At 42.9% G+C, this 27,807-nt stretch overlaps 2 protein-coding genes across 6 annotated transcripts in view; both read left to right on the top strand.

The window, feature by feature from the left end:
- The window catches only part of Sncaip (synuclein alpha interacting protein), a 145,618-nt gene that overhangs the window by 48,421 nt on the left and 69,390 nt on the right, over positions 1 to 27,807 (top strand). For all 5 annotated transcript variants that reach the window (XM_087896056.1, XM_087896057.1, XM_087896059.1 and 2 more), the window contains exon 2: positions 23,963 to 24,065. In XM_087896056.1, coding sequence (XP_087752182.1) covers positions 24,009 to 24,065 — 57 coding nt within the window. In that variant the 5' untranslated portion in view covers positions 23,963 to 24,008. The remainder of the gene's footprint in view (positions 1 to 23,962; positions 24,066 to 27,807) is intronic.
- Positions 10,731 to 11,806, top strand: LOC125390494 (uncharacterized). Its single transcript, XM_087896286.1, has one exon. The coding sequence runs from the start codon at positions 10,731 to 10,733 to the stop codon at positions 11,700 to 11,702; it is 972 nt and encodes a 323-aa protein (XP_087752412.1). The 3' UTR covers positions 11,703 to 11,806.

Here is a 27,807-nt window from a genome sequence, read left to right as displayed (position 1 = left end):
GTCATCTTGAAATTTGCAGGCAAATGGATGGAGCTAGAAAATATCATATTGAGTGAGGTAACCCAGACTCAGAAAGACAGTTATATGTACTCACTCATGAGTGGTTTTTAAACATAAAGCAAAGAAAACCAGCCCACAAATCAGAATCCCAGAGAACCTAGACAACAATGAGGACCCTAAAAGAGACATACATAGATCTAATCCACATGGGAAGAATTAAAAGACAAGATCTGAGTAAACTGGAAGCATGGTGACCATGGGAGAGGGTTGAAGGGAATGGGGGAGACAGGGAGGGGAGCAGAGAAAAATGTAGAGCTCAATAAAGTCAATAAAAAATAAAGATGAATGTGGCTGTGCACTCTGTAATCAAAGCCTTGGGGGTGCACTCTGTAATCAAAGCCTTGGGGAGATGGTGATGGATGAACTTTGACGTTCATTGGTTGGCCAGCCTAGACAAATGGATACCCTCTGAGTTCAGTGAGAGATCCTGTCAGAGCAGAATAAGGTGTAGAGCAATTGAGAAAAATATCTGAAGCCTCTTCATATATGCACAAAAGCATGCACATACTCACAAACCCACACACATGCAGACACACACACACACATACACACACACACACACAGCTCAATGATAATCAGCCTAAATATCTGTAGGATTTGAAAGGAATATTTTATTTCTGAACCCGTATGGGTAGTCACAAATACTAACAGCTTCAGCTTCTCAGGAAGATGGCCTTGTGGGTTTTTTTTTCTGAACAAACGGGACCCCGAGAATTCGTTGGCTTATCAAAACCTCTCAGCAGTCAGGTGTGCTGTCTGTACGTGGTATAGGGGTTTTTTCCACGCACAAGTAGAAAAACATTGTTCCATAGAGTACCCGAAACCATTCTCTTCCACTCTTTTTGGCGTTCTGATGTGAGAATTGCATTTGGCGCATTGAGACCAAAATGTTTAGTGATATTTCTGCTGAAAACATCCCCAAACAAGCAGACTTGTGAGAATGCTTGCCCGCGCTTTGGATTCCCACAGCAGTCCCAGCTGAGCAGAGTGGGGACAGACAGGTAGAGCTGGGGCTCTCCTGCCTGACAGACTGTATCACCTGGTTCCGGAACAGTGAGTGGGTGGACTTGTGTTAGCAAGTGAGCTGAAAAAGGCTGGTTCTCACCAACTCCAGCATCCAGGACTATATGTATTACCCTTTTAGGTTCTTTCCTCGTGTGTAATGTAATTTTTTTATCCACCAGTTATTGCTCTTATCATTAAAGAATGTTGAATTTTGCCTCCACTTTTATGTTTAAAGGGGCATAACTCTACCAAAACTGTGTGTCTAGAAGCCAGGCAGGTAAACTGCTTGCTATTTAGTAGTATTATAACATCTCTTTAGCTTCTAGATATTTACTAGCTGAAAGCAGTAGTTGGAAAAGAAGAGAATGCTTTTTTGAGGGGGGGGTTATGTTTGTTTAACACTTAAGTTTTATTGTGTAATGTCTATAAATTTACTCAAGCAAATGTGTGAGTACATTTATAACAGAAAACCAAGAGAGTCATACAGAGCACTGCAGGGAAAATGAAACCAATATAACATGGAGCTGTGTTTTAGACATAACAGTAAAAACAAATATATAAACAAACAAGTAAATAAGCCAAACACCTAACTAGAATTATCTTGAAAAACCACCTTGCAATTATAAAAGTCTTCATGGTCCGAGTTTAATAAAATTTATATTTAATTTGGAATCAGCTTGATGGCAGTTCTCTATGCAAAATTATGTAATTTGTTTGACTTTACAGTAGGTTCATGGAAGAGTCAACTTTGCTTAAAAGTCATTTATGTTCTTGGGCTCCACAGCTTGTCCAGTCTCTGTTCTTCGATAGATCATTGGCCCGTGGAGCGTTATCTCATTATCTTCATTTCCATGTCTCTGTGAATCTTTAGGTGTTTTTGAAATGGCCCGCTCTGTGGGTCAGTTACCCAGAATCACCTTCTCTGACCTTGTGAACCCTGAATGTTTGGCAAACTTGTCATTTTCACTTCCAAACTACTCGCATTTTATTTGTTTTGTACTAAGGAATGGCTTGAATTCTCCTGCATCCGTGAGATTCCAAAGATGTTGATTTACTCCGGCTGGGAAGGCTCATTTCCTTGTCACTGCTGACCTGGATACACTATCAAATGCGAATACAAATAAAAATAACAGATACGGAGGGATGCTACTGTAGGCAGGGATGAATATTTTCATGTTATGTCTTTTGTGTCCTACTGTGACCTTGAAACTGTGGGGAGTTGGATAATTAAAATTCTCTGTATAGAATAACTGCCACTCCCCGCAGGAAGAATTGTATCATGCCCTAAAGGTCCCCAGTGTGATTCTTTTTCCGAATGTTTGCTCTTCCTGTCCTGTGGGCTTTTCAAAGTCGCTCCTTCATCAGCATCATTTGATCTGCCACCTCTACCTCATTAGTTTCTGGTGACAGCAGAGAGAGGTGGGGAGAGAGATCATTTGTGCATGCATTAGCAAAATCAAACTTAACCATGTAGAAAATTGGCTAAACAAAAGGAATTAAAGAAAAAAATGAATTTGGAAACCTCAGCTAGTAATATCAATGGCCATTAACACGATCTTGTTAATGTTCCACTCTTGGAGACTAGACTTATTTAAGAATAAAAAGGAGAAGATTATATGTGAGTATTCTGAATTCCCATGGAAAGTCATGATTTCCTAATCATCTCTGATCTGAATGATTGAGTCATTTTGTGTATCTAATTGAGATGGACCCTATAATCCAACGAGAGCAGTGACAACGGCAACGACATCCACTGGACCCTTGTCCCAGCCAGTATTGTAAAGACGTGCCTGTGTTATCTCTTCTAATCTTCATGATGCCCTCAGAGTATCTTTACAGTACTCCACAGTCCTGTTTCTTAGGTGAGGGCGCTGTGTCCCTGTCACTTCAATGCTTGGGAAGGGTGGGTGACGGCGTAGCAATCTGACAAGAATAGGAGATAATACAGGTACAAAGAGAGTAACACTACACAGACTGTCAGTCAGTGTGGCTCAGCGCACAGGGTACTCTGGAGACCTAGGAGTCTTGAGGCTTTTGATGACAGGAATTAAGCGGAAAGAATAAGGATGAAGAGCTGCGTTTCCACCCTGTTAAACCCAGAGCTTGTTAGAGCAACTGCAGTACTGACTGGACTCGCATAAGGGAAAATGAAAGGCTTATCGGTTGAAACGGAATGCTTCAAGCCAGGGAACTCAAAGGAATGCATAATAGTTACCAAGTTCAGAATCAGATTAACTCGGGGAAGAGAGAGCTGGAAAAAAAAAAAACTCTACATTTCACTAGATAACAAGGATGGAATGAGCCAAGAACTCAGTTGGGGTTTGATGGAATGAACCAGAGCATCCAGCGAGCCTGAACTGCACATGAACCACACCCAGTGGCCTTAGCAATGCCCCCTTTAAAATGATACAGTGATAACAAAAACACACAAATGGGTTAAAGGGAGAAGCAGCGTGTGTTCCAGCTTGCTTCAGCTTGGGAGACGGAGTTCTGTAAGATGTCTATAACTATTCCACTCCGAATATACCTAATTCTGTCTCTGCATCAGACAACAGATGCAGCCAAGCAAGAGAGTCTATGCTTACAGCATTGAACACAGATGCTAAGTAGCATGGCTGCTCTTCTTTCCCTCACGGACTTGGCTGCGCGCGACGCCAGTCATGCAGACAGTCCCCTCTGCGTATGATCTTGCCACCCCCACCAGCCGCCACTCCTCCATGGAAGGGGACTTGGTGTGGAAATGGCAGAGACTCTTTTTCTAAGGCTGATATGGATGAGTACAATTAACAAGGGATCTGGTTGAGCTTGGCTGTCTGTTCCAAACTTGTCTTGGGAGAGTCAGATCCTGAAGAAAAAATGAGTATTGAACGTGAGTCGAACATACATGTTTAATTTGAGAATCCAGTAAGATTTAAGTATTAAGAAGAAAGAAAAAAATTACAATATTCCTGTTGCCTGGCTGGTGAAATAGCTCAGTGGGTAGAGGCACTTACACACACACACACACACACACACACACACACACACACACAATTCAATTCAATTTAATAAAATAAATGTAAAATCTCGTGGCCTTCCTCCAGCTTTGGGTTCATTTCTTTACTTTGCTTACTATTTTGAACTGTTTGTATCTCAAGCCTTCTAGTTCTGTGGGATACAGTCTGTCATGGCAGGGAAGGAGTGTGATCGGAGTGTGGGGTCACGTTGCTTCCAAAGTCAGGAAGCAGAAAGAAATGCATATTCCGGCTCAGCACGATCCCGCCTTCTCACTCAGTTAAGGATGCCAGCCCATGGGCAGGTACTGTCCATATTAACATGGGTATTTCCACCTCTGTGAGCTCAATCTAGAAAATCCCTCACAGACATGCTTAGAGGCCTGTCTCCAAGGTGATTTTAGATCCTGTCAACCTGACATTCAAAATTAATCATCACCTTTCACCAGAAGCAATCAGGGGCTGAGTTTATGCTCAAAGACAGCATTTAGAATTGCAATCTTTAGCAAAGAGCACAGGAAGTGCCTTTCCATCACAAGCAGAAAGTCCTGCAGTTACGGACGTGGCCATTAGGAGGTAACACTGTCAAGAAGTAGCAGTCCTCATGGGCTCTCCAACATCTGTATTAGGTTCTGAGTTTGGTTTGACTTCCAGAATTATCTCTTACCTTTCCCCATGAGTACGCAAACACGCAATATCAGAGAACACATTCACACAATAAATATGATTTGGGTATATAAACATCTTCACACATTGGTGTCTGTTTATGCTGTAATGTCTCCGAGAGACTCCCATTAGATGTCTAAGAAAGGAAGCAGGCAGGAATGAGCCAAATCTTTCAGTCTGTTCACAGTTTACCACAGGTCTTCCGTGTCTGGATTCTGAGGGGAGTCCTTTGACAGAATGCCAGTCTGGTAGACTGGCTTAGAAAGATTCAGGTATATAAAACTACTCTGTTCACTTTAATTCCTAGTTCACCAAAGCTGGCAATCTTAGGGGTCTGCAACCCCCCATCCACATCTCCCAACCTCCCAACCCCCTACCCCAGGACAAAATGTCCATGGAAGAAAATGACCTCATGAGATCAATTGCTTCAATGGGAAGCTCCTCCCCTCCGGGCCTCTTGTGTTCTGATAAATCTGACCCGGATGGTGCCTACAAAGCTCTCCTATCTGGGACTCTAACTTTCCACATCTGGGATCCTCATGCTTAGAGATGTTTCTGTCATGGTCTACTTCTCAAATTCTCTCATCTTTCCCTGCCGCCATATTTCCATCCAAACAGTTACTAAATCCAGGATATCCAGAAGTCAGCAATTTCTCTTCCTACTCAGGGCCTCGCCAACCCGCCGCTCTTGGAGCCACACAGATCCGACTCAGTCCTGAACCAAGTGAAACTGATCGGGTCACTCAGCCTTATTGAAACTACTACCTCGTAGGGTTATTGTAAGGATCACAGGTGATAATGCATGGGAAGGACCCGCTTCCTTGCCAGGCTTAATAAATCTTCACCCCCTTCTCCCACCAGAGTGGTCTAGAGCTCTTAGACACATTTTCCCAACAGTTAGCACAGTAATATAATTAGTGGCATTAGTGTATCTAAAAGGCAATTACCATTTAATTGCTCTGGCCCCATCCAGGCTGAAGTTGTTCTTCAGGCGGTTCTAATTTGGGCTTAGGCGGTTTAGTCCTACCTGGGCTAGTCACACCATCACAATCTTCCAGAGAATTAAAAATAACTCCAGGCAGTCACTGGTGACAAGGTCAAAGATTCTGAATCAGTTTGGAGCGGCATCTTTTCTTCTTGAATGATCATTCAAAGTAGCCCGGCTCCACTCAGAAGCACATTCGCCCTCCATGGGCTCCTTCCTGCTTTTCTCAATGTAGATCTGTGTCTCCATACAGACTCAGATTTAGAATCCAGTTTCAGGTATGACATCTTAGAAGACGTTTATTTACATCATGTACTCAGTTTAAAGGAGTAAATGCCCTTCTCTCAGCTTCTGAAGTTTGCTTATCTTAGCACCACTGTGAGGCCATAATGCCCAAAGGAAGGCAGAGTGGTGTATTTTACCTCCTCCCACCCCAGTGTCATATAAATGAACAACAGTCTCTAGTGAAAAGTCTGGGACTTTTTTTTTTGCAACTTTGAGGCAAAAGTCTTTAGAACCCTACAAGTGCCTTTGAGGAAACCTAGCTGGCCTTAAGCCATACAGAAAGCATTTGCATCTGAACCGAGCTCCGTGTGATTGTGAGTTGAAGTAAAATCTAAATAACTTTTAGCAGTTTGAGATTTGGAACATAGCCTGGGCCATATAAATTCCCCTGTGGTTCCTTTTCTGTTACATCCGATGCCAAAATAAATGGAAGCCATAGAGAACCTTTGAACTCCTTGGTTCTCAAGTGACCTCAGAGAAGGTGGATTAACAGAACCGGTATTTGGTTATCAAAGGACGATTTTTTTCATCCTCCCTTACAGGAACCACAGTTACCTTGCTGGGTAGAGGATGTGGTGTTGCTTCTGGCCCCTTTTGCTCCAGGATGTACACACGCTCTTGAGAAAGGGCATTCTGCTAAGGAAACTCGTTGGTGTGGTCCTTGGAGGTTGAGTGGCATCCAGGTCTCTCAGCACCTTGCCTTGCAACTCAGTCAACTCTGTGTTGCCCTCTTCCTGTTTCCTACCCAAAGCATCCAAAGCAAGCAGCCCAGAGTTTAATGACACCTCCTCTGCCAGTTAGGGGAAGTTGGCCTGGCTTTTCTAGGCTTCAGGTTCCTTGTCTCTGACTGCGGATTAAAACTAACACCTCCCATGTGGATCTTTCTCTCTCGTTTCTAAAATACTTTTAATTTAACAAATTACATTTATGTATGTGTGTGTGTTTTATTTTACTTCTTCCCACCCTACATCACATACACAAACTGCAAACTCTGGTTAAGAGGAGCCCCAACCTTCTTTGAAACTTCCTATGAAGATCTTCTGCAGTGAGCACGGGGAACTCAAAAGGTCAGCTTGCCAGGGTGAGTTTTTCCTTCCACTGGGTGGGTCCTGGGGTTCGAACTCAGGTCATCAGGCTTAGCAGCAAGTGCCTTTACCCACTGAACCATCTTGCCCGCCCTCTCCAAACATTCTGTACTTGTAGAAGTTGTTGCAGAGGTTGGGAAGGTTTGGAGAACCTTGCAATGCTGTGTGAGAGCATTGGGGTAATTCTGATGAGGATTTACAAGTCAGGGCAAGGGACTGGCCACAGATGCCAATGAGGATTCTATTTACAACTGAAATACAGGTCATCTTAATTAACCCACGATTACTCTGAAGAGTGATAAACTGGAATGGAAAATTTGGATGGAAATTTTTAGTTTGATGAATTTATTATGATGGAATTTGATGAAAATATTTGCTGGAAATCTCTGAATGGGGAAGCATTTATACCGTAACATTGAGTCATTCTCTGTGAGCACGGAAAGGAAGAAAGCATGCTTGGGAAAACGAACTTTCCACCTTCCATAAAGGTTGATACGGGGAAAGAGAATCCGTAAGCCATTTGGCAAAATCAATACGAGTTTTCAAGACCACTCTTCCTTCACAAAAAAAACCCACAACATTTTATCTGTTCTTTGATAATCTCATATATGTCTTTATTATATTCACCTTCCCTCCCCCAGCTGTTCCCTGGATGAACCCTGCTTCCTTTCCTATCGAACTCTGTGTCCCATTTTCCCTCATTATGATAGTGGAGCATGGTCAACTTAATCATTATGCCTGTACTTTAAACACTGTCATTGTGGGGGCTAATGATTGTTAGAAATAGCCTTTTTATTCTTAATGTCAAGTAAGGCATTCTAAATCGGTGTACAGAATGCATGGAGTTCATTATGAGGTTCAAAGGTGTAAACATTCGTACCTAGTTATACTGAAAGGGAAAGAAAAATTGCTAACTGCCATTCAGATATCTGTGTGACTTGTGTAAATCAGACTCTCCCCCAAGAAGTATATTTATAATTTATGGGCTCTAGCTGTCAGATGGAGCAATCGTAAATCAATACGGAGATGCCGAGAAGAGTTAGTGGAAGATCTCCAGTTTGCCAGTGTGTGTGGAGAAGCAGGGAGACCCACGCATACCAGGCTGTGTTAGTTAGCCTTTCGCTGATGGACCAAAATGACCGAGAATACAACTTACATGAAGGAAGTTATACTTGACTTCACAGATTTAGAGTCAAAGACTCTATCCCTAATATGTCCATTCAGCTCGGAGCTCATCAATGGAGCATCCCCTGTTGATGTCTGTGAATGTGAATGTGTGTGTGTGTGTGTGTGTGTGTGTGTGTGTGTGTGTACGTGGGTGCAGACACACATACAAATGTGTATACATGTAGATGCCAGGCCAACCTCAAGTCATCTTGAGGAACCATCTACCTTGATTTTTAGATAGAGTCTCTCACTGGGGTCAGGAGCTTGTTGATTAGGCTAAGCTGGCTGGACAGTGAGACCCAGGGACCCAGTGCTGGAACTCTGAGCTTGCACCACCATGTCAGGCTCTTCCTGTGGGTGCTAAGGTTCAACTCGGGTCCTTATGCTTGTGTGGCAAGCACTTTCCCAACTGAGCCATCTCCCCAGTCTCTGCCGGTTGCCTCTTCTCAGCCCCAGCATCTAGGGACAAAGTCTTCGACACATGAGTCACTGCATAGGCGCTCAGGGGAACCTTCATATTCAAACCATAGCACTAGGTTTCCATCATTTCAGTTTCTAGCTCAGAACAATTTGCTCTCTGGTCTTGTATTTCCTCATTACTGAAATTAGATTGGTATTAAAGATTAAATCATAATAAGTTTGCAAAGCTAAACAGTATACCTTGTTTAAGTTGGTGGTAAGTTAGTTTATAGTTTATAATAATGCGTAAACATTATAGCTGTTATTATTTATATTGCTATAATCATTAGATACAGGGTGGGTGTTTGTACTCGACACTGACTGATGTCTCTAAGGGAAGTTGACTGTATACACTAAGTTCCCTATTATTTTAGCAATCGGTTCAGGAAAATGGAGTTAACAGGAAAGCATCAACTCCCAGCCTCCTTCCCATTCCCATGGATTGTGGGGCCCAAACTTCCTACCTGCCCAAACTGTCATAAGCTTCTTATCATGTGCACACTAGGAGCTTCTCATACCCTTAAAGACTGGGAGATGCCAAATGCTGGCTTTATCAGTAAATAGATAAGGTATCAGCTAATTTCCTACCTCTGGAATCTGTAGTTTCTGGTTTGATCAAAGTTAGACTTAAAAGGTAGAAAAGAGTTTTTCCTTGAAAAAAGTCAATTTGTGTTATATTCTAGTTTATATATCTATATCTATATCTATATCTATATCTATATCTATATCTATATCTATATCTATATCTATATCTCCTTGCTAACTGTAAACTTTCAAGAAGCCGCTGAACACAGTTAAGAAGAACTGAACACAAGGACTCCAGGGTACCATTTGATCGGGCAGAAGCACATGTTTGGACAGTACAGCGTAAGATAATTGATGATAGGACCCACAAAAAGTTTCAATACAGGCAAAGTACAGCTGTACCCCTCAGCATGACAGTTTTGCTCAAGGAGGGATCCCGTCACATCTGTGTCAATTCGCGCAGCTGGTGTATCGCATGCTCACAGTGATAAAATCAGCCAAGAGCCTTTCTCAGAATGCATCTCTAGTGGATGACGCCTGACTGTGTTCAGTCCCCAGAATGGATCGCTGTGACATAGTTGAGAAACAAGAATTCACCCAAAGTGTGCATGCATGCCAGGTAGATATGTGCATATCATGTCCTTGCCCTTGCTTCATGTTCTCGTATCACCTTTACAAGAGAAGTCACTCCACCCCTGTGCTAGAGGAGAGTGTTTCACTAATTGCTGCCCAATTGTTAACAATTTGGGAGACTTGGTTGTGAGCATAAATCCCATGTTCATATGTTTCCCTTCTTCCTCGATTGCTTCTCCCCATTTTCTTTCCATTTCCCTTCCCTGCTTTCCTCGCCAACATCTTCTCCCATCCTTCCTTGTATCCCACGAGGTCACTGCAACAGGCGATGCATTCCTGCTTTGCAGAGATGCACAAATGGTAGCGGCTGAAAACACTGTGTGTCCGTGTTGTGTGTCCTTGTATAATCTCCCTCGTGCTATTGTTCCCATTCTTTATCTGTCCCTTTGTTATTTTGAAATCTGCCTTGTTCATTCTTCAGGCTTTTTTTCATGCATGAAGTATGATGAATGCAACCTCTGGCTACCTTTCCTTGACTATTACCAATTTTTTCTTCGCTTTTTTGGTTATTGGAATCTGTTCATACCTATAAAGGAATGACATATTTAAGTATGACGATACTATAAATACATTTCTAAGAAGTTTTAATTATATAGTGATACCTGCACCTTTCTCGTCACCGTTAAAAGTCCCTGGAGAGGCTAAAACAGAATCCTCTTGGGAAGCAACTCTGTTTTCAACAGCCGGTCACAAAAGCAAGCAAAATTCTGTCACAGACTATACTGGAATCGTAACAGTGTACCAGGGCAGGACTTTGTTAACCTAGTGGGGGTAGAAAACACTCAGCTGGTGTCAGTGAAGACCTCTTGAACCTCTGAGGAACAAAGCTGTGGAGGAGAGAGCTGCAGTTACCGTGCAGCCTTGACCATGAAGCCTTCTGCAGACGTGCTTGAGATCATCGCCTGTGCTGTTCTCATCTCTGTGAGCCTCGTAGGAAACACATGTTTATTCTATTCCACAAGAAAATGCATCGCCGGGGGCCTGCAGACCTCCTTTCTTCTCATCATCAGCCTTGTGTTCGTCCACCTTATTAAAAACCTGGTGGTGAACATCCTGAAGATCGTTTACGCTTCTGGCATCTTGCTGGATTCAGCGGGCTGCAAAGTTCTGCATTTCACTGCAGCTCTGACAACATCCTTGGCCATCTGGTTCATGTTACACTTTGCGTTGCTCTACCTCCGGAAGCTTTACCAAATTGTCTACCCCTTGAGTGGGGCTGCAAACCCGGATCCACAGAGGTACTCCTTGAAGGAGATTTCTGCACTTTGGGTGGCTGGTGTGGCCGTGTATATACCAGTGTTGGTATACACTAGAAAACTAGAACCCCCGAATTCTAGAAATGATACGGTCTCCTTGTCTACTAACAGAATGTACCTGGATTGCTTGACTGGTTTTGGAAATGAACAGGTAGAGCTCTACTATGGGAAGATATTTTTAGTTTTGGTGGATATTTTTCCTTTAGCTATCTTAGTGTTTGTCTGTCTCTGGATGGCTCTCCTCCTTTTCGAGAAGAAAAAGATGACATATGGGGACATCTGGATTGGAGATGATGATTCAGAAACCGAAGTCCTTCGAGGGGCCAAGTTCAGTATCTTGTTAATGTTGCTGATCACTCCGCTGTGGGTTTCTCACTTTGTCTTAGTCTGCTTCTTGAAGGACTTGGCAGCGTGTGTCTTTACTCCAGCTGTTCTCACAGCCCTCTCCTCTGGCTTCTCCGCTCTTAGCCCTTTCCTGCTTATGCTGGTTAATTACAAAATGAAGCTGGTGTCCTTCTGTGGAGTCAGACAGGAAAAGTCCACAACACAGCCTGCAGATGCCATTCCGTCTCCATATGCTTGATGGCTGAGTGAGTGGATTCTGAATTCCTGCAGAGGTCCTGTCACTGGGGGCGGGGGCATAGCTGCAGCCCAGCAGTTTGGGAGCTGTTGTTCTCAGCAGAGGTTTCTGAAACAATGGCTAGAAAATTGACTGCTCTAGAAATTCATTTGTGAGAGAGACTTTACAAGTAGAAACAAGATCACTAAGCTGTTTATGCCCTGAAGATAAACAGCCATCAAGACACGTCTCATGTAGGACAGTGATTCTCAACCTTCCTAAGGCTGCAACACTTTCGTATAGTCCTCATGTTGTATTGACCCCCCAACCAAAAAATTATGTACTTGCTACTTCATAGCTGTAAGTTTGCAATTGTTATGAATCATAATGCAAATATCTGATATGCAGGATATCTGATATGTGACCCCTGTGGGGATCTTTGACCCACAGGATGAGAACTGCTGATTTTGCATGCGACTCTGTTTTGTAATGGAGAATTTCAAGAAAGTCAGTGGTCATCATTGTGTAAATGAGCTCAGCATGGGCATCATGTTAAGTATTTACTCGTGCAATGTGCTGTGTTTTTAAAAAGCAGCGTTGTTGAAACTGAGGTCAACACTTCCGAGGCGAATTCCTCATGATGCTCCTGAGGAAGCTGTGTTTTCCTTAAAAGATCTTGTAAATTTTGGAAGTGCATTAGGCAGGTGTGTGATACTTAGTGTTGGCAGTTTTCATCATAGTATCTCATGTAAGCTGAGAACAGATTTTATTCGTTGCTGCTACCGTAAGTCTTTAGTAAAAATACATCTAGATAAAAAGTATTGAATTAAAGTATTAATATCTGTTTAGTCTTATTCTCCAAGTATGTATGATGTGCAGATATTTGGTTGTTCTTGGCATATAGTTCATTCTCCTTGCTTAATCATATAAACATATACAACTACATTTTTTTTCTTCAGAAGAGGCAAGACATTGAGTTTATAGATAATTTCTTTCTGCTTTTGGTCATTAAGTGGGTATATTCACAAATGACAAGAAATTATTAAAATCCTCATAATTATTTGCTTCTTAGATTGGATCCAATTTTTAAAACACATTATAATTCTAACTAAAATTACATGACCAGGTTTTTATTTTTATTTTTTTGTAGCTAGTCACTTGTAGCTGCTTAAGCTCTTGGGTCACAGTAAATAATTATTATAAATATCTATGCATAAATTTATGTACAAAGCAGTACATTTAAATCTAATTCTTAATAATTTTTTTCACTTTCTTGCAATAGCAATGGACCTAGGGATTCTTCTGTTGCTCTAGTGAATGGAGCTCTTGAAACTGAGATCCTTTCTCTATAAAGACTGTCAAAAGTATAAATCTGGATATCATTTGCAGAAGAGACTTACAATATCTTAGTTGCTAGGATGTTTTGCAGAGAAAGTAAATTTCAAGTAAACCAAAGCCACAATTCTGTACTGCAAACACCATTGTGTGTCCCTTGTTTGACTTTGAGAATTACAAAAACAACAGCAACAACAAAAAGTCAAACCTAAGACCTTCCGAGACTTCCGGGTGGTCTTCATGGGAAATGCTCATTTGAGTCCACCGAGGCAGTTTAATCAGAGGGCACCAGGCACAGATCCTGTATAATGAAGTTAACATCTGGAGCGATGGAGGATGTGGGGAAGAGGTCGCCATCTTTTAATTGAGAGCAGATGTAGCAGAGCTAGGAATAGCCATTGATCTTAAAGTGGTGGTTCTCAGATGCGGTTCTGGGACCGGGAGAAACAGGACGACCCGGGAACTTGTGTGAAATGCTGATGCCAGGGCCTCACCTCAGACCTGTTGAATCAGAAAGTCTGGGCTCGATACAGCAATCTCTTCATGAACCTTCTGGGTGAGCTTCATGCATGGCGCAGCTGGAGAACCACTAGCCTAGGGTTGCTCCCAAGTTTAATCCTCACAAATGATCAGAGTAAAGCCAAAATAACTGACTCAAGATGTCGTCTCCAGTGATCCTTGTGTGTGTGGCTGCCATGTCTGCTTCCCTCTAAGACAGCAATCAGGTTTGCCATCTGTGTTCCATATATTGTCAACAGGAATTGCCAAACAAATAAATCCACTGTAGAAATTGTCATTTTGCACAATTAGGGAGAAAGCATGAATCTTCACGTGTGCAAACAATTTGAAACTTGGATTTGGACCATTTCCTGTAGTATCTAAAGATCCAGTTTCCAGATCATTCCGCAGTTGTGTCCAGAAACCAGTGCAAAACATGGCTGGCTGAGGCCCAGCTCAACTTCTCAGGGCTAGCAATGCCTCTTTTTTCTTCCCAGATATTTTCATCCAGATTTGTCTTCATTAGATCATAGTTTTGTTCTTGTGGAGTTGGTAAGTTTCAGCTATGACAGAGAATCTTGTGCTTACTGAATGACCCATAGTTCTCCCTTTCAGATTATTTTCATCTTAATACTCTTGTTCACTCCTTTTTCTCTCTCTCCTGAAAGGTTATATAGTTACATCAAATTCTTTCTGGAGTTTAAACAGCATGGATGAGGATAAGGAAGAGTTAGCAGACACTGTCAATGTAGCATGTATTGGAGGAAGGATAAAAATGGGTCAGGACTGTTGGGGGGATTTTGTATAGACTTGAAGGTGTTTCCTGACTTCATCTCTGACTGCACAACCTCTTTTACTGAAGCCAACAGAGGACTCTAATCTCTTCTTTCATGGCTTCCACCAGCTGATATTTCTTACCGGGCTGGCTTTGGTCATACAAAGCACCTGATTCCATTCTAGCCCATTCAACATGTCATTAAACACCAGGTTCTTTCTGAACCTGGTGTCTCAGAATCTCCCTCTAAGACATGCCCTGGAAGTCAAATGGTCCTAACCTACTTACTGGTCGTTACATTTTTGAAAGAGAAAAGAGCACCACGTTCATTTGTTTTTCTAATCTGAGATAGATTTGCCTACTTCTGTTTCATAGAGAAGTTTCTCATTCACAAGCTATCTTGCCTTCCTTATTCTGTCTTTGGTTCATCCCAAACTATATGGTATCCTTCAAAACAAATGACACCAGGAACTGAACACAACATTTTTTTTTCCCTCTGAGTCTGTATGTATACCTTTATCTTCTCTGGTGCAGCTGCTGTAAACATGGATTCTTTTCATCTTTCAAAAGGTATCTTAAATGTAATACTCATCTTAAATCACATATGCAGACACAATACAAATCTGAAAGAATGTAAATATGCTTATCTTTCCTATGATTAAAACCGAGGTCTTTCCATCACTAATGCTTATTGTAAGTTACCTGACTCTTAGTATTCGGTTTCGGAAATCACAAAATAATCCCCAGGTCATTGGAAACTTAAATCAGGACTTAAAACTGTAAAAAAAAAAAAGGCAAATTTACAGAGATTCATAAGAGAAATCCTAATCTCTATCAAGAATTCTACTACTACAATACTGTTTTAATTGCCTTTTCAATAAGATGTAATATAGAATAGTCATGCATTGTAAAACCAATAAATCTTAGTTATGTGATAGAATAACAATTCATGGGTAATGGGAAGCAGTTATATCCAGGTCACCTGATTAGCAAATGCACCCATGGCTTCAGTGTAAACTTTTATAGCACTTAATGTTAGACCTGAGTTTCAGATTGGTCTGCAGGTTCTGTAAATTCACGATAAGATTCTTGGTGTCATTAATACAACACATATTTTTGTGAGCTGTGAATTTTCTAGGTATACCTATTGTAAAAGTAATGATTATCCAAAATCCTTCTTTTCTTAAAGATGGAGCTTAAACTGTTAAACCAGCAAATGGATGATAGACTATGCCATCTTACATGCTAGTTGGTGTAAGGTATGTTCTCTGTGCCGGCGATGATCATATCTGGCTTTCCATTTAGGCTCTATAGGAAAAATGAGTAACTTGCTTGGTTTTAGGTTCCTGAACACTCAGAGCGATACAGTCCGGGATGGGACTGTGTCATGGGATTCTGATCAGGATGACTCCAAGTGTATCCATGTTTCAGGGCAGCCTGGGGCAGTTAAGAACCTGGCAGAACGCGATTTGTGTCAGCTGTCCTTCTTTCTCCTTCATGATGCATAACCTTGGCCATTATGGTCCTGAGTTTTGTCATCTATGAAACTGGAAGTGCATAAATGCAAATTATAATTTACGATGACTCCTTTCCTCACAGAATTATGAAAAATAAAGTCACTTAAACATATTGAAGGTGATTTTGGAAACAGAAAGTGTTTTAAACAGATGTGGGGTTGCTTTACTGTTGTAGTTTTGGCAAGAACTCAACAGGGGGGTGTACTTGGCTTAAAATCCATATTTTTGGCTGTGTGTCGATGAGGCATTACATAACCCTTCCAAACCATTGCTTCTTTATTTCCATAATGGAAATTCTGAAGATGTTTGCATGTAGGGTCTTTATAAGGCAAAGTGAATAGAGAATCCATGTTAAAAACACACAAACACCTCACTCTATAGACTCAGAAGATGGCTTAGTGGATAAGAAAGCTTATTTCACAAGTGTGAACCTCAGTATTGACGTAAAATGATGACGTTGTAGTGCAAGCCTGTAAACTCAGTGCTATAGAGAATGGATATAGAAGGATCCCTGGGTTTTTCTGGTTGCCTGCCCAGCTACCAGCTCAGTGAGAGAGCATGTCTCAGGGGAATAAAGTGGTGAGTGATTGAGCAGGACACTTGATGTCTTCCTCTAGCCTCTATATACAAACACAAGTGCACAGCATGCACTCATGGGTGTACCCACAAGCACACTCACATGCATGTACCAGACACATACAACACTCACATGCAGTCCCACAAACATACACATAAAACCTAAGCCAGTCTGAGATCCCAGGAGGCCAGTTTTCTTCCCCTATTTTTCTGAGCAATGTACAGTATCCTGCCCCCTACAGCACCCTTACTCTAGTACATGAATGTCTTTTATTTGCTTTCAAAATACTCAGCTGCAGTGTTCCAAACATGCCCGAAAACTTGATATTCTAGAAACACGCAGAATTCGGAAATACTCTCATGGCCACTCCTGTCTATCACCCAGGGCTGGTTCTTACCCTTCAAATCTCTTTCTAAATGAAAAACTGCTGTAGTCAGTGTAAAATCCACCCTCTCCTGGAAATTCTCCTTCCAAGTTCTCATCTGCAAGCCTTTGCCCATGCAGTTAAGACCCTGTAGCGCTTTGCCCTCCCCCAGAGCTCTGTCTCTCATCCTTGCCTAACTCTCCTTTGCACCAGACAGATTTTTCCCATCTCCAGAGCCTTGCCTCCAGTCCGTATGTATTCATTCATCATAGCAAGTACCACATTAGAATGAAATGGCTTGCTTGCATGCTTCCTCTTGTACTGTATGTTCCACGCTGATGTAGAGCATGTGGTCTTGCCCAGCATGTATATTCAGACTGTTCTATACATGAAGACCTGGAGAGTCTACAGGCTTGGGCTTTCCCTCTGTCCCTCACATGTGCTTCTTGGCCCTCCTTGCTCTGTCTCTTTCTAGGAGAAATTTCTTGCCTCTCTCATTTATCTGCTTCAAGGGTAGGCATTCAGCAACTGCCATGCTTCTGGCCACTGTTGAATCGAAGAGCAAAAAAAGAAATTGAATCCACATTTGGAATCAGTTGCTTCCTTGCCAGCCAAACCACGGAGCCAACTGGGGACATTTCCACCCAGGCCTTCCAAGGCTTCGTTTGTAATATTTTTTCAGCTCTTATAGTGAACAAAGTAAACATGGTGTCTGTGAGCAGGCTTGCAATTTGAAAATGTATCTGAGTATAAATTTGGCGGGGGCGAGGCGGGTGTGGGGAGTGGTGATCTTTTCCCAAGTGTGAGTGGATGACGGGGTGAAGAAGCGGGTTGCCATACGAATCAACTGAAGTTACCTCACTGCTGAGCATACCCTGCTCATGTGTGTTGACAGTCCGGCTTAGTTTTAATTACCTGGCCATCATAATATACGGGAGTAAAAGTAGGAATAGAGACTTTGACAGGCGAGAAGAAATGTGTGCAGTTCTACCCTTCAGAATGACTCCATACTAACTCCTTCTAAATGGAGTGAGGCAATACGTTTTCAAAAGAATTTTGGTAGAGCAATTTATGTGATGGGTGAGGGTAGTCACAAATCAACGTGCCTTTTATGAGCCAAGCACACCAGAATGTGTATATTACCATGAGTGCAGTTTCTCAAAGAGATCCTGTTGGCCACTCCAAGGTTTTTCCACTGATGCTGCCACGACCCGCCAGATTTTTGCAAGTCTTCATTTGGAATGGCTTTTTCAGAGTCTGTCTGCAAGTTCCACACATACACAAATGAAAATGCCTCCCCACTGTTTCTAATGACTTGCCTACTTTTTATTATCACATTGGATTCTTTGCTACTTTTGAGATCTTTCCCAGCAAATGGGAGTAGTGGAATGAACCATCGCTGAGGTGACCTCATGGGAAAGTGACAAAGCACTGACAGACCCTTTAGCACCAAGGCGTTTGCTCAGCTAATGGCCCTCTCTGAGAGGTGGCAGAGTCTGACAGAACTCGGCACTGTAGGCTTTTCATTTCACTCTGTGCTTTGAATGCCAAGCCTCAGTTTGGAGTTTGGGTAAAGTTTCTTCCAGTTCCTTGAACTCACCCAAAGATGGGCATCCAAGATGTCCCCGGAGCTTCTGAAGAGCCTTGACTACCTGGGTGTATCTCCCTTATCTGAATATTTCCCTTCTATCAATTTTTGTACCCAACTGGGAAAACTAAGCCATTCAAAATTACTTCCTTTTTTCCCTCCCGGCCCAACTTGCATCTTCTCTCTCAAACTCCGAAAAGATTTCTTTTCAAATGTGCAGCAGACCTGCCTACACAGGTAACAATACGATGGGGAGGAGTTAAAAGCTCACTGGAGTCTGAACTGAGATTATTTTGGTCCATTGTCATACTCCACTAAGGGGGCAGATCTTCAGAGATGTATGCTGCGGACGACAGGAGGGCTTCCATACAAACAGAAGCCCCAAGGAGAGTTGGTCAAGCAACAGTAGCGTGCAAGGCTGGGGATGAGGATACCTGGGACTATATAGACTTTAAAGTGATGAAGCCCTAGAATCCTAAAGCAACGGTTCTCATCCTTCCTAATGATGCAGCCCTTTCCTACAGTTCCTCATGTTGTGGTGATGAATCGCCCCTCCCCACCACAAAATTATTTTTGCTGCTACTTTATAACTGCAACTTTGCTATTGTTATAAATTTTAATGTAAATAGTTTTTGGAGATAGAGTTTTGTCAAAGGGGTCACGACCCCCATGTGGAGAACCGTTGTGACCTAACAGGTCTAAATGTGATTCACAGTAACTGGAATCTCATGTAAAGGATTGAAGCTGAACTGCTCCTTCTGAATACCTGAAACATATTTTTCACTTAGGGAGAAACCCAATCTCGTCAGAATGAGAAGGGAGCAGTCCAACTGCCGCTCAGCTGCTGCTCTGGGCCAGAGGGAGGAAGGCTTTGGTCTCCTTCTGTGCTAGCACTTGGCATGACTTGCTGCCTCGCCTTCACTCACACCATGTAAACCCACACCAGTCATAAGAAAGTGAGACCCTTCCATCCTCCGGCTGTGAAGGGGGAGGAAACCTAATCCGGACCTCGTAACGTTTTATTATGTTTGCGAAGGTTTTTTGTTCCTTAATCCTGGAGACTGTGAAACAAAAATTGTGACATGCCAGTAGTTTATTTGCTAAATAAAAAAAAAAAAACTGTTGCTGTTGTGGTATGGCTTTCAAATGACGTTAATACAACAAACTCAGTCTTAGAATTCAAATGCAGTCAGCAGTCTTGGCAGGGAACACCCACTAGGAAGGGTAGGAGGGTAGTGGTGCCACTCACTGTTTGAAACTGCATTCCTTTTCGCAGTGTGTCTTCTAGGGTCCAAACTTAAATGCACTGCAGACAAGGCCTGAGCAGAGCAGCCTGGAAGGGATCAGCTGAACTGGGGTGACCATCTTAGTAGATACTATGAGACTATGAGACATCCGCCACTCAACTACGACCAGCCACCGTTATTGGGAATGTGAACCCACATAGCCAAACCAAGACTTTAGATATATTTTTTAAGCAAAACTCAGAATAAAAACTTTGATGTGAAATCCTCCCAAAGTCTAGAAGTCAGCAACTCATTTGTTGCTGCATTCTGTTTTGTCCCCGCCCCCTCCCACTTTTTAAGACATTACTAGGATCAAACAGATCCCAGCTTTAGGACAAAATTGGCCTTGGCTCATTGATCTTCGATATGTACTCCATGTTGCTAGACTTTCTGTTAGCGAATATAGGTCATCAGTTGGGAAAGGGATCTCAGGGTTGGTGGAAGGAGACTGAGGATTAGGAGAGAAAAATCAATGAGTTCAGTTCACTTTCTCATCTTGTGTCATCCTTTGAAGCAGCTGCCTAGACAGACCTCACGGCCCCCTATCCCCGTGCCTTGAAAGGTGATGCTGATGCCCAGTAGAAAGGCTCATGAGAGGGAGAGAGCAAATAATGACCACAGGGACAACGGAAAAGAAACAGCTGGAAATGAGACCAGGACTGATAGACTCTGGGGATTTCCACACATTAGAAATGAAAACATAAATACATTCAAAATAACTTGAGAGAGAGAAGCATTGAAACTACAAAAGAGGAACCAGGTTATGCACAGAATAAGCCCTTCTTAAAGGAGACGGCTTTGTAGGAAGCCGAGGAGTGTTTCAGATGCCAAGGCTTTTTATCTTCTGGCCTATAAAGTCACGAAAATCTCACCCAGAGAGAGAGAGAGAGAGAGAGAGAGAGAGAGAGAGAGAGGCAGGCCAACCAACCCAGCTACCACCTAGGCCCAGAACCAGGACTGTGAGTTGGCCCACCCAGCATCCACCCTATCTGTGATCTACTGGAGCATGTGAAGGACCTAGACCGGCAGGGTCAAAGCCGCAGCTTCCATGATGAAATTTTATTTTTTTTAAACTTTATCTTAGTTATTTTTTTTTGAGTGGGGGGAGGTTGCAGGGACAGAGGGCAAAGGCCAAAGGATGGGGAGATGAATACGATCAGGAGGCATAATGTGAAATCCACAGAGAATTAATAAAAAGTCAAAAAGAAAAAAAAAGTAAAAGAAAATCACATCCCTACCCTTCAAGGGCAAATAGAAAAATTTTATATTTGCTTTGATGTGACAGTTCATATTATCTTCTCATTCTGTTCTTCTAGCCTGGCTACATTTACAGGAGCGTTGCCCTTTCTACTGTCAGAACACCAAAAAGGGATCACTGACTACTTGTTAATTGGGTTGCCTAAGGCATATTCATCTCCAATTTGTATTTCTTCCTGTATTTCTGTGCGTTTAAAAATCTGCTCAGTTCCCACTTCTAGTATATGCCGTTCTTCATTGTCTCTAATTTCTGTGTTCTCTGTGATCCTGGTCCATTACTGTCCTATCCTGAACTCCCTCTTCATATTGTACAATGGTATAATTACAATAAACATAGAAACAATCCTCTTACCTAAGTCGTTCTCCTTCCCTTGCCACAGGCCTGGATCACTGTATGTCATTTTAAATTCGACAGATCTAGTCCATCCAAAAAGGAATGAGGGTGCGCCTTGCTTCCAGCTGTACCTGGCCACGACGTATAGTGTCTGTGTAGTGTTTTCACTGATGTCATGGAAATGGCTTGTCGAGCCGCAGCTCATCACAGAGGTGCAGACTGAGGGGGAAGAGTGGAAGCTGGAAGAACGGCTATTAACAAATGAGCTGAAACCCACAGTCTAGTCTGACTCTGAACCCGTGTGTGTGTGTGTGTGTGTGGAAGGAAACGTCGTCGCTATCAGTCATTTGCAAGTACAAGGGTGTGTGCTTTCTTCTGCAAAGCTGTGAGGCTTACAAGGAAAGGAATAAGCTTTCACATCTAAGCACTTGGTTTCAGAACTATTTTTTAGATTTTTTTTATCAACAATAAAATGTCTGGTTTTAAGTTTTATTTTTACAGATACAGTATTTTCTTCAAAACCGTGATTTCAGAGAGGGCCTTCGGAGTGGTGAGTTGAGTCGGGCCTGCGGCAGGGGCCCGGCGAGGGGGAGCTAGGACTCTCCCCGACCCCATAGACTCCCAGGTCAGCCTGCTCTGCTGGCTCCACCCTGCTAGCTTCCCCGCCAGCCATCCCAGCTTCCATCCAGAGGGCCTTCGGAGTGATCCTTCGTCTGGTGAAGGATGGCGATGCAGTCAGAGGCCCACATTGGAGCACCGGACTGAACCCCCCCGAGGTCCGGATGGGGAGCGGAAGGAGGAGGAACATGAAAGACGAAATCAATACTGCGAGGGATGCTATCACCCACTGATACAAGGGAAAGGATCTGATGAGAGTTTACCAGGGCCAGTCGGACTGGGACTGAACGAGGACGTGATCTAGCCAGATTCTCGGAATTTGGCCGGATTCTCTGACTGTGGCTGGCCCGGGGTCTTTCTGAAAAGCCATTGACTATGACACTGGGACCTGTTTCCTCTGCATATGCTGGATTTTGGGGATCCAGTCTGTTTGGACGCTCGCCTTCCTGGACCTGGAGGGAGGGGGAGGGAGCTGGAGCTTCCCACAGGGCAGGAAACCCTGACTGCCCTGGGGGTCGGAGGGGAAGGAGGGGGGGAGTGGGGGGAGTGGGAGGGTGTTGGGAGGGGGGGCGGAAATGGAAACTTTTATAATTTAATAAAATTTACTAAAAAAAAAATAAAACCGTGATTTCAGAAGAGCTGTATCCATATGTCATAAATAGATCATTTTGTTTGAGTTTGAAACAACACCCTAATCTGATCTTGGATAGTTCTTTATTGTACTTAAGTCTGTAAGCGATGCACGTATGTGGAAATGGAAGAAGAAACATGGAAAATTAAATTAGGTCCTAGGTTTGAGGTGTGATTTCTTTTTCCTGCAGCATAGCTGTACCATTTTCATAGCTTAAAAAGGAGAAAGAATCAAAATCTTTAAAACGATGTAGTTAAAATAAGAGTGTCCTTTCAAGAAAATAAACCAGCTACCCAGAAATGTTGGCACATGCTTGTAATCTTTGGAGGCAGAGGCAGGAGAATCGCTGAAATTAGAGACCATTTTGGTCGGCATAGTCCCAGACTGGCCAGGACTTTATAGCATGATCCCGTCTCGATAACATAAATGGAAACGCCTGCTCAGGCTCTTGGTCTTGTATGAAGGGGCTCATTTTCATCTGCCTAGATGCGCTGTCACTGTTCAGTAATCCTTTCATTTAGCAAGACACACTTTCACGACAGAATCCAAAGAGCAAGCCACAAAGCATTCGTGAAACTCACATGTGGATACCTAAGACAATGTGTGTGATAAAAGAGGCATACTGCAGAAAGCAGAGTCCTTTGTCGGTGTCTGAGAGCTGACAGGGGATAATTGCACTCCACGGCACCACTAGGAGATCTCTATTTCTGTTCCTGACATGTGTGGGTACCACTGCCACTGCCAATGGTGATGATGATAAGTGATGAGAAAAAGGAAGCGGGAAGTGATGCCTCTTAGCCTGACAGATGGAAAGGATTGCCACAGGCATCCCTGGAGCAAGTGCTGACGGAGGACATTCTGGGGCCTGCACCAGGTCACTCTGGTGCTGTCAGTCAGTGCTGCTTAAAGCAGAGGCCAAACCCAATAACTCAATTCAAATCTAGACAAGCCCCACCTCCTTCGGTGTCTTCCTTGCCTCTCTTTTTGAATTTGAGATTCACACTACATTTTCGGAATGAGCCATTGCTTTGGATGAGTTGGTATCTGTCTTGTACCTGTGTGATTACCATGGGGATGTAGTATTCATTGCTTCATACACAGCAACCAAGAATATGCCCACAGAAAATACCTGAATACAGTTTCCCTAACAATGCCAAGAGATTGTCTTTCCATAAAGCCCAGTGTACGATAAGGGCATGGGCTTCATTGAAAGCTGACATTTATCATAGAGGAAAACTCTGACCCGGGTTACTGCCCAGGAGAAGATAAGTGCAAATCAAGTAAAGCAAAGGATTATGGGTGCTCCCTGGGGAAGCGGAGCTGAGGACCAAAGGAGCTGTGCTCAGGGCTTTTGGAAAACCTGATTTTGTGGGGAGGAAATATGCCCCAGGGCAGTGCTATTACCCAATTACCTTTTCCGACTCTGTTTGTTCAAATGGGGATAATACTTTCAGTTATAAATAACTAACCTTTGGCCTTTCTTCTCTGCTTCTGCCTTATCCAGGAAATTATAAGTATTTGACCTTACTCAAAATGTACAAAGAAGAATAATGGAAGCCCCTGAATACCTTGATTTGGATGAAATTGACTTTAGTGATGACATTTCTGTAAGTATCACTACCTACAAGCAATGTTTTCACACAGCTCCGCCCCCAAGCTTACACGCTGCTTCGTTTGCTCTGTCCGTATTTCCACAACTCTCCCAGCTACACTGATGAACTGAAAACAAGCTGTGGAACAGACACAGTGTATGATGTGGGGGCGGGGCTCTCTGGGCTCACACAGAATGTGGCCTAATTGTGTGTGAACTGGGGGCGGGGGAGGGGTACAAGACATTCAGCCTTGCTTCGCGTTCCATTCCTAAGGCGTGCCGAGGCTGTTTGAAAATTACTGATGAGTCTGTTTGTAAAGCTTCAGCACGTGAACCTAACTGTTCATTCCCAGTTTCCTTATATGTCTGTATCACAACTAGCATTCTCTCAAATTCACAGAAACATAGACTGAAGCCAACCTGACATGTAATTGATGGGAAATAAAGGGAGAGGGGGTTGGAGAGATGGCTAAGCAGTTAAGGTCAAACACTGCTATTTCAGAGGATCTGAGTTCAGTACCCAGCACCCCTAGCAGATGGCTCACAGCTACTTGTGACTCCAGAGCCAGGGGGATTCCACACCCTCTCCTAGCCTTCATGAACACTACACTCGTGTGCACATGTATGTGCATACACACACACACCCCAAAAATAAATATAAATAAATACATATAAATAAAGGGAAACTTTCCAGTCATTGAAAACATCAAAGCACAGATTGGACACTTGGGGATACCGACAAATCATGAGCTGAAGATCAGATCAGCTGACCTCTGAGGTCCTATCATTCCGAAGCGCTGTGGGCTGACGAGTCCCTCCGGTCCGCTAACACTCAAGCCCTACAAGCATCTGAGCACATTGTCAGGCTTGCCTAGAGCTGCATGAGACGTATCGCATGCCTTGCAGTCAGTTCTGATACCCAACAACAGGTTGTCACGATCACCCTATGAGCTCATCGCATCTGAGTTCATTTTATTTGATCTCTCTGGGTCTGGAGCTTTGGGTCATCACTGGATGTTGTCCCCCAAACAGTGGACATGCTTTGGCATACGTCTGGCTGGAAGTGCATTCCTGCACTCCTCACCGTGCATACCCTAACTAACGGGGACCTCGCATGACAGTTGGATTGTAGGCATAGATATGGTAAATCGCCTTCATACAGTGCTGGATCTTTCTGGTTTTGAACTAGAAAACTAGTCCCTTGTTATTCGGCTTATTCCAACTTCTAGTTAGCTTTTATTGGTCCTTATTCAGACCTTCATGAAGTAAGAGTCCTCTTTCCCATGATGTGTGGATGTCGATCAGTCACAGTGCTTGACTTGAGAAAGTGTTTAGAATGAGCTTCTTTTGTGACTCTTCCTCTCAAGGTATTTGGATTTGAATGAGAGCCAAGAAAGTGAAGGATAGTATAAAGATTTGTTGGGAAGTTGGAAGATGTAGAAAAAAAAGAACGTGTAATCATTAGGAGTTTGGTGGTAGTAGTTCTTGAGGTTTTTTTGATGGCGAAGTTGAGGTTTGAGAGTTGTCTTTGGTTTTGTTTTGTTATTTTCGGTTTTGTTTCAAGCAGTTTAGTTGTTTGTTTATTTGTTTTTCTATCTGCCATCCTAGGGACAGAACCTACTGAATTACACATTCTAGGCATGTGTCCTACCGCTGAATTGTATTCCCAACTCTTGGGTTTCTTAGACAAGAGTGTCATGATGTAGCCCAGGCTGGCTTTCAGTTTACAGTCTCCGGCCTCAGACTCTGAGGCAAGCATTACCCAACTGGCCAGGTCGTGTTTTACAAGAACAGGCTTTGAACAGGCAACCAGCCCAGGCTCCTGGTCTCTTCTGCCCATTGGCTGGGTGATTTTGAGCACATGAGTTTCACTTCCCTGAAATACCCATCTAACTTTTTAAAATTGTTGTAAGGTTTGGGTGAAATGATAATATATGTGAAACACTTAGCTTGGCACACAGCTCTTTAAAGTAGTAGCTTTGTTATTGTTTCAATGAATAATACAATAATATTTATCTGACCAATAGTGGATAAAGAACTCGAGGGAAAAGACCAGGCATGGTGTCAAGATTTTCTTTTAAAGTACAACAGAGCAGTCGTATTTACAGAAGAATCCCTGGCAGCAGCCCATAATTTTGATGAATTAGGAAGCTCTGCTTGAAAGATAAAATGTATTAAGCAATAACCAAAGCTGTTTAGCAAATAGGGCTACAGGATTATGCAATGGTTGAGCCTCTCAGACTTGACCACTCTGCACTATAAATTCAGATTTCCATCAGTAGGAATGTACCTTCCCCAAGAGTTCCCTTTTATGTAGACTCCAATGTTTGGATCTTTGACTTGCATTAAAACTTAAACCAGGTTTGAACTGGATAGCATTGACTAGACAGTAATGGCTAACGCCAATTATGTCCTATGGGCCAGGCCACGTATGTTTCATCCTCACACTGATCCTATAGAGAAGGGATTGTAACCATCTTCCTTTGGCGGATGAGGACACCAAAGCATCGAGACCTTACATCTTGCCTGGTTAGTAAGAAGCACACTGTTTCCAGAATACTCAGTTCCTTCCTTTCCCAGATATATAGTTTATTGCAATAATTTACACCAATGTCAATTTTTCTGCCCCTGTTTCCCGCCCACGAGCATTTGGTGATACTGAGTTTTCATTGTCATACTGGGAAGGTGCTACTGGCTCTGGTGGATAGAGACCATGAATGTACAGGCTACAGGAAAGCCTCCTCAACAGAGGATCATCCAGCCCAAAATGTTGACAGCCTGAAGGGTGAGGTGTCCAAGTTTATTGCAATCCCCCTAGAAACTGGAGAAGCTCTATTTAGCAACCACTCCAGCGTGAGATTGTTTAATCATAATTCAGTATGATCCGAGTTTAATACCCTAACCCTGACAGAGCTCTACTGTTCATAGTTAATGATTTCATGGAGAAAAAGTGAAGAGCAACTCATAAATAGTGAAGTAAGTATTTTCGGCCTGTTTCGGTAAACCAGGAACCCTGGCCATCGAGGCTGCTAACCGAGAGTGTCTCCAATGCTGAGGCTCAGAAAGGAACGTGTTTCCCAACTGCTAGTTCACTGTCATGGAGAATGAAGTCTCCCATGAACGTGCTTTAATTTTTTTTGGATTGCACAGACCTCTCTCTCTGCTCCCTTTGCTCTTTCCTGACGCAGTGGCAGGAGACGATGGTGTGGAGTCCAGGCAGCATTTGGAAAAGATGTTTACAAAACTCATGCTGGGGTTTAAGACTCCCCTCCTTACCCTCCAACTATAGCCCAATTACGTAGTTTGGGCTTTGTATTTCATGGTTTTTCCCTCTGGTCAGGGGACTGGTTCTTGTTTTAATTAAAACGCAAGCTGTATATTTGTATAGAAAAACAGCTGGAACTTTCTGTCTCTATCTAATGAGACAAAACACAGAAGGCACCCAACTTATTTTGAAGTTCTCCAGACTTGAAAATAATGGGTTTCCCCTGTAAAATGGAAGGTTTCGGCGGTACATCCCTGTAACCCTGCCATCTGAGGGCAGAGCGCCATGCCCAAGTTGTAGCCCATGAGAGAGGGCACATACAAACCTTTCTCTCACAGCAAATGGGTTTACAGAGGCCTCTTATTCGGTTGAAAACCAGGCTCTCCTATCATCAAAACAAAAACAAAACCCTCCAGGGCTCTTAGGAACCATGACATACTTATTTTATTCAGCAAAGCCAATTTTTTTTTCCCACAAAAATAGTATCTTATCC

This window comes from Myodes glareolus, chromosome 13 (genome assembly GCF_982192425.1).
Source record: "Myodes glareolus chromosome 13, mMyoGla1.1, whole genome shotgun sequence".
NCBI lineage: Eukaryota > Metazoa > Chordata > Mammalia > Rodentia > Cricetidae > Myodes > Myodes glareolus.
This window is presented reverse-complemented; position numbering and strand designations above follow the sequence as displayed.

What these genes read in the sequence shown, in the direction of transcription:
- LOC125390494 (XM_087896286.1), top strand. Translation starts at nt 10,731, where the DNA reads ATGAAGCCTTCTGCAGACGTGCTTGAGATCATCGCCTGTGCTGTTCTC.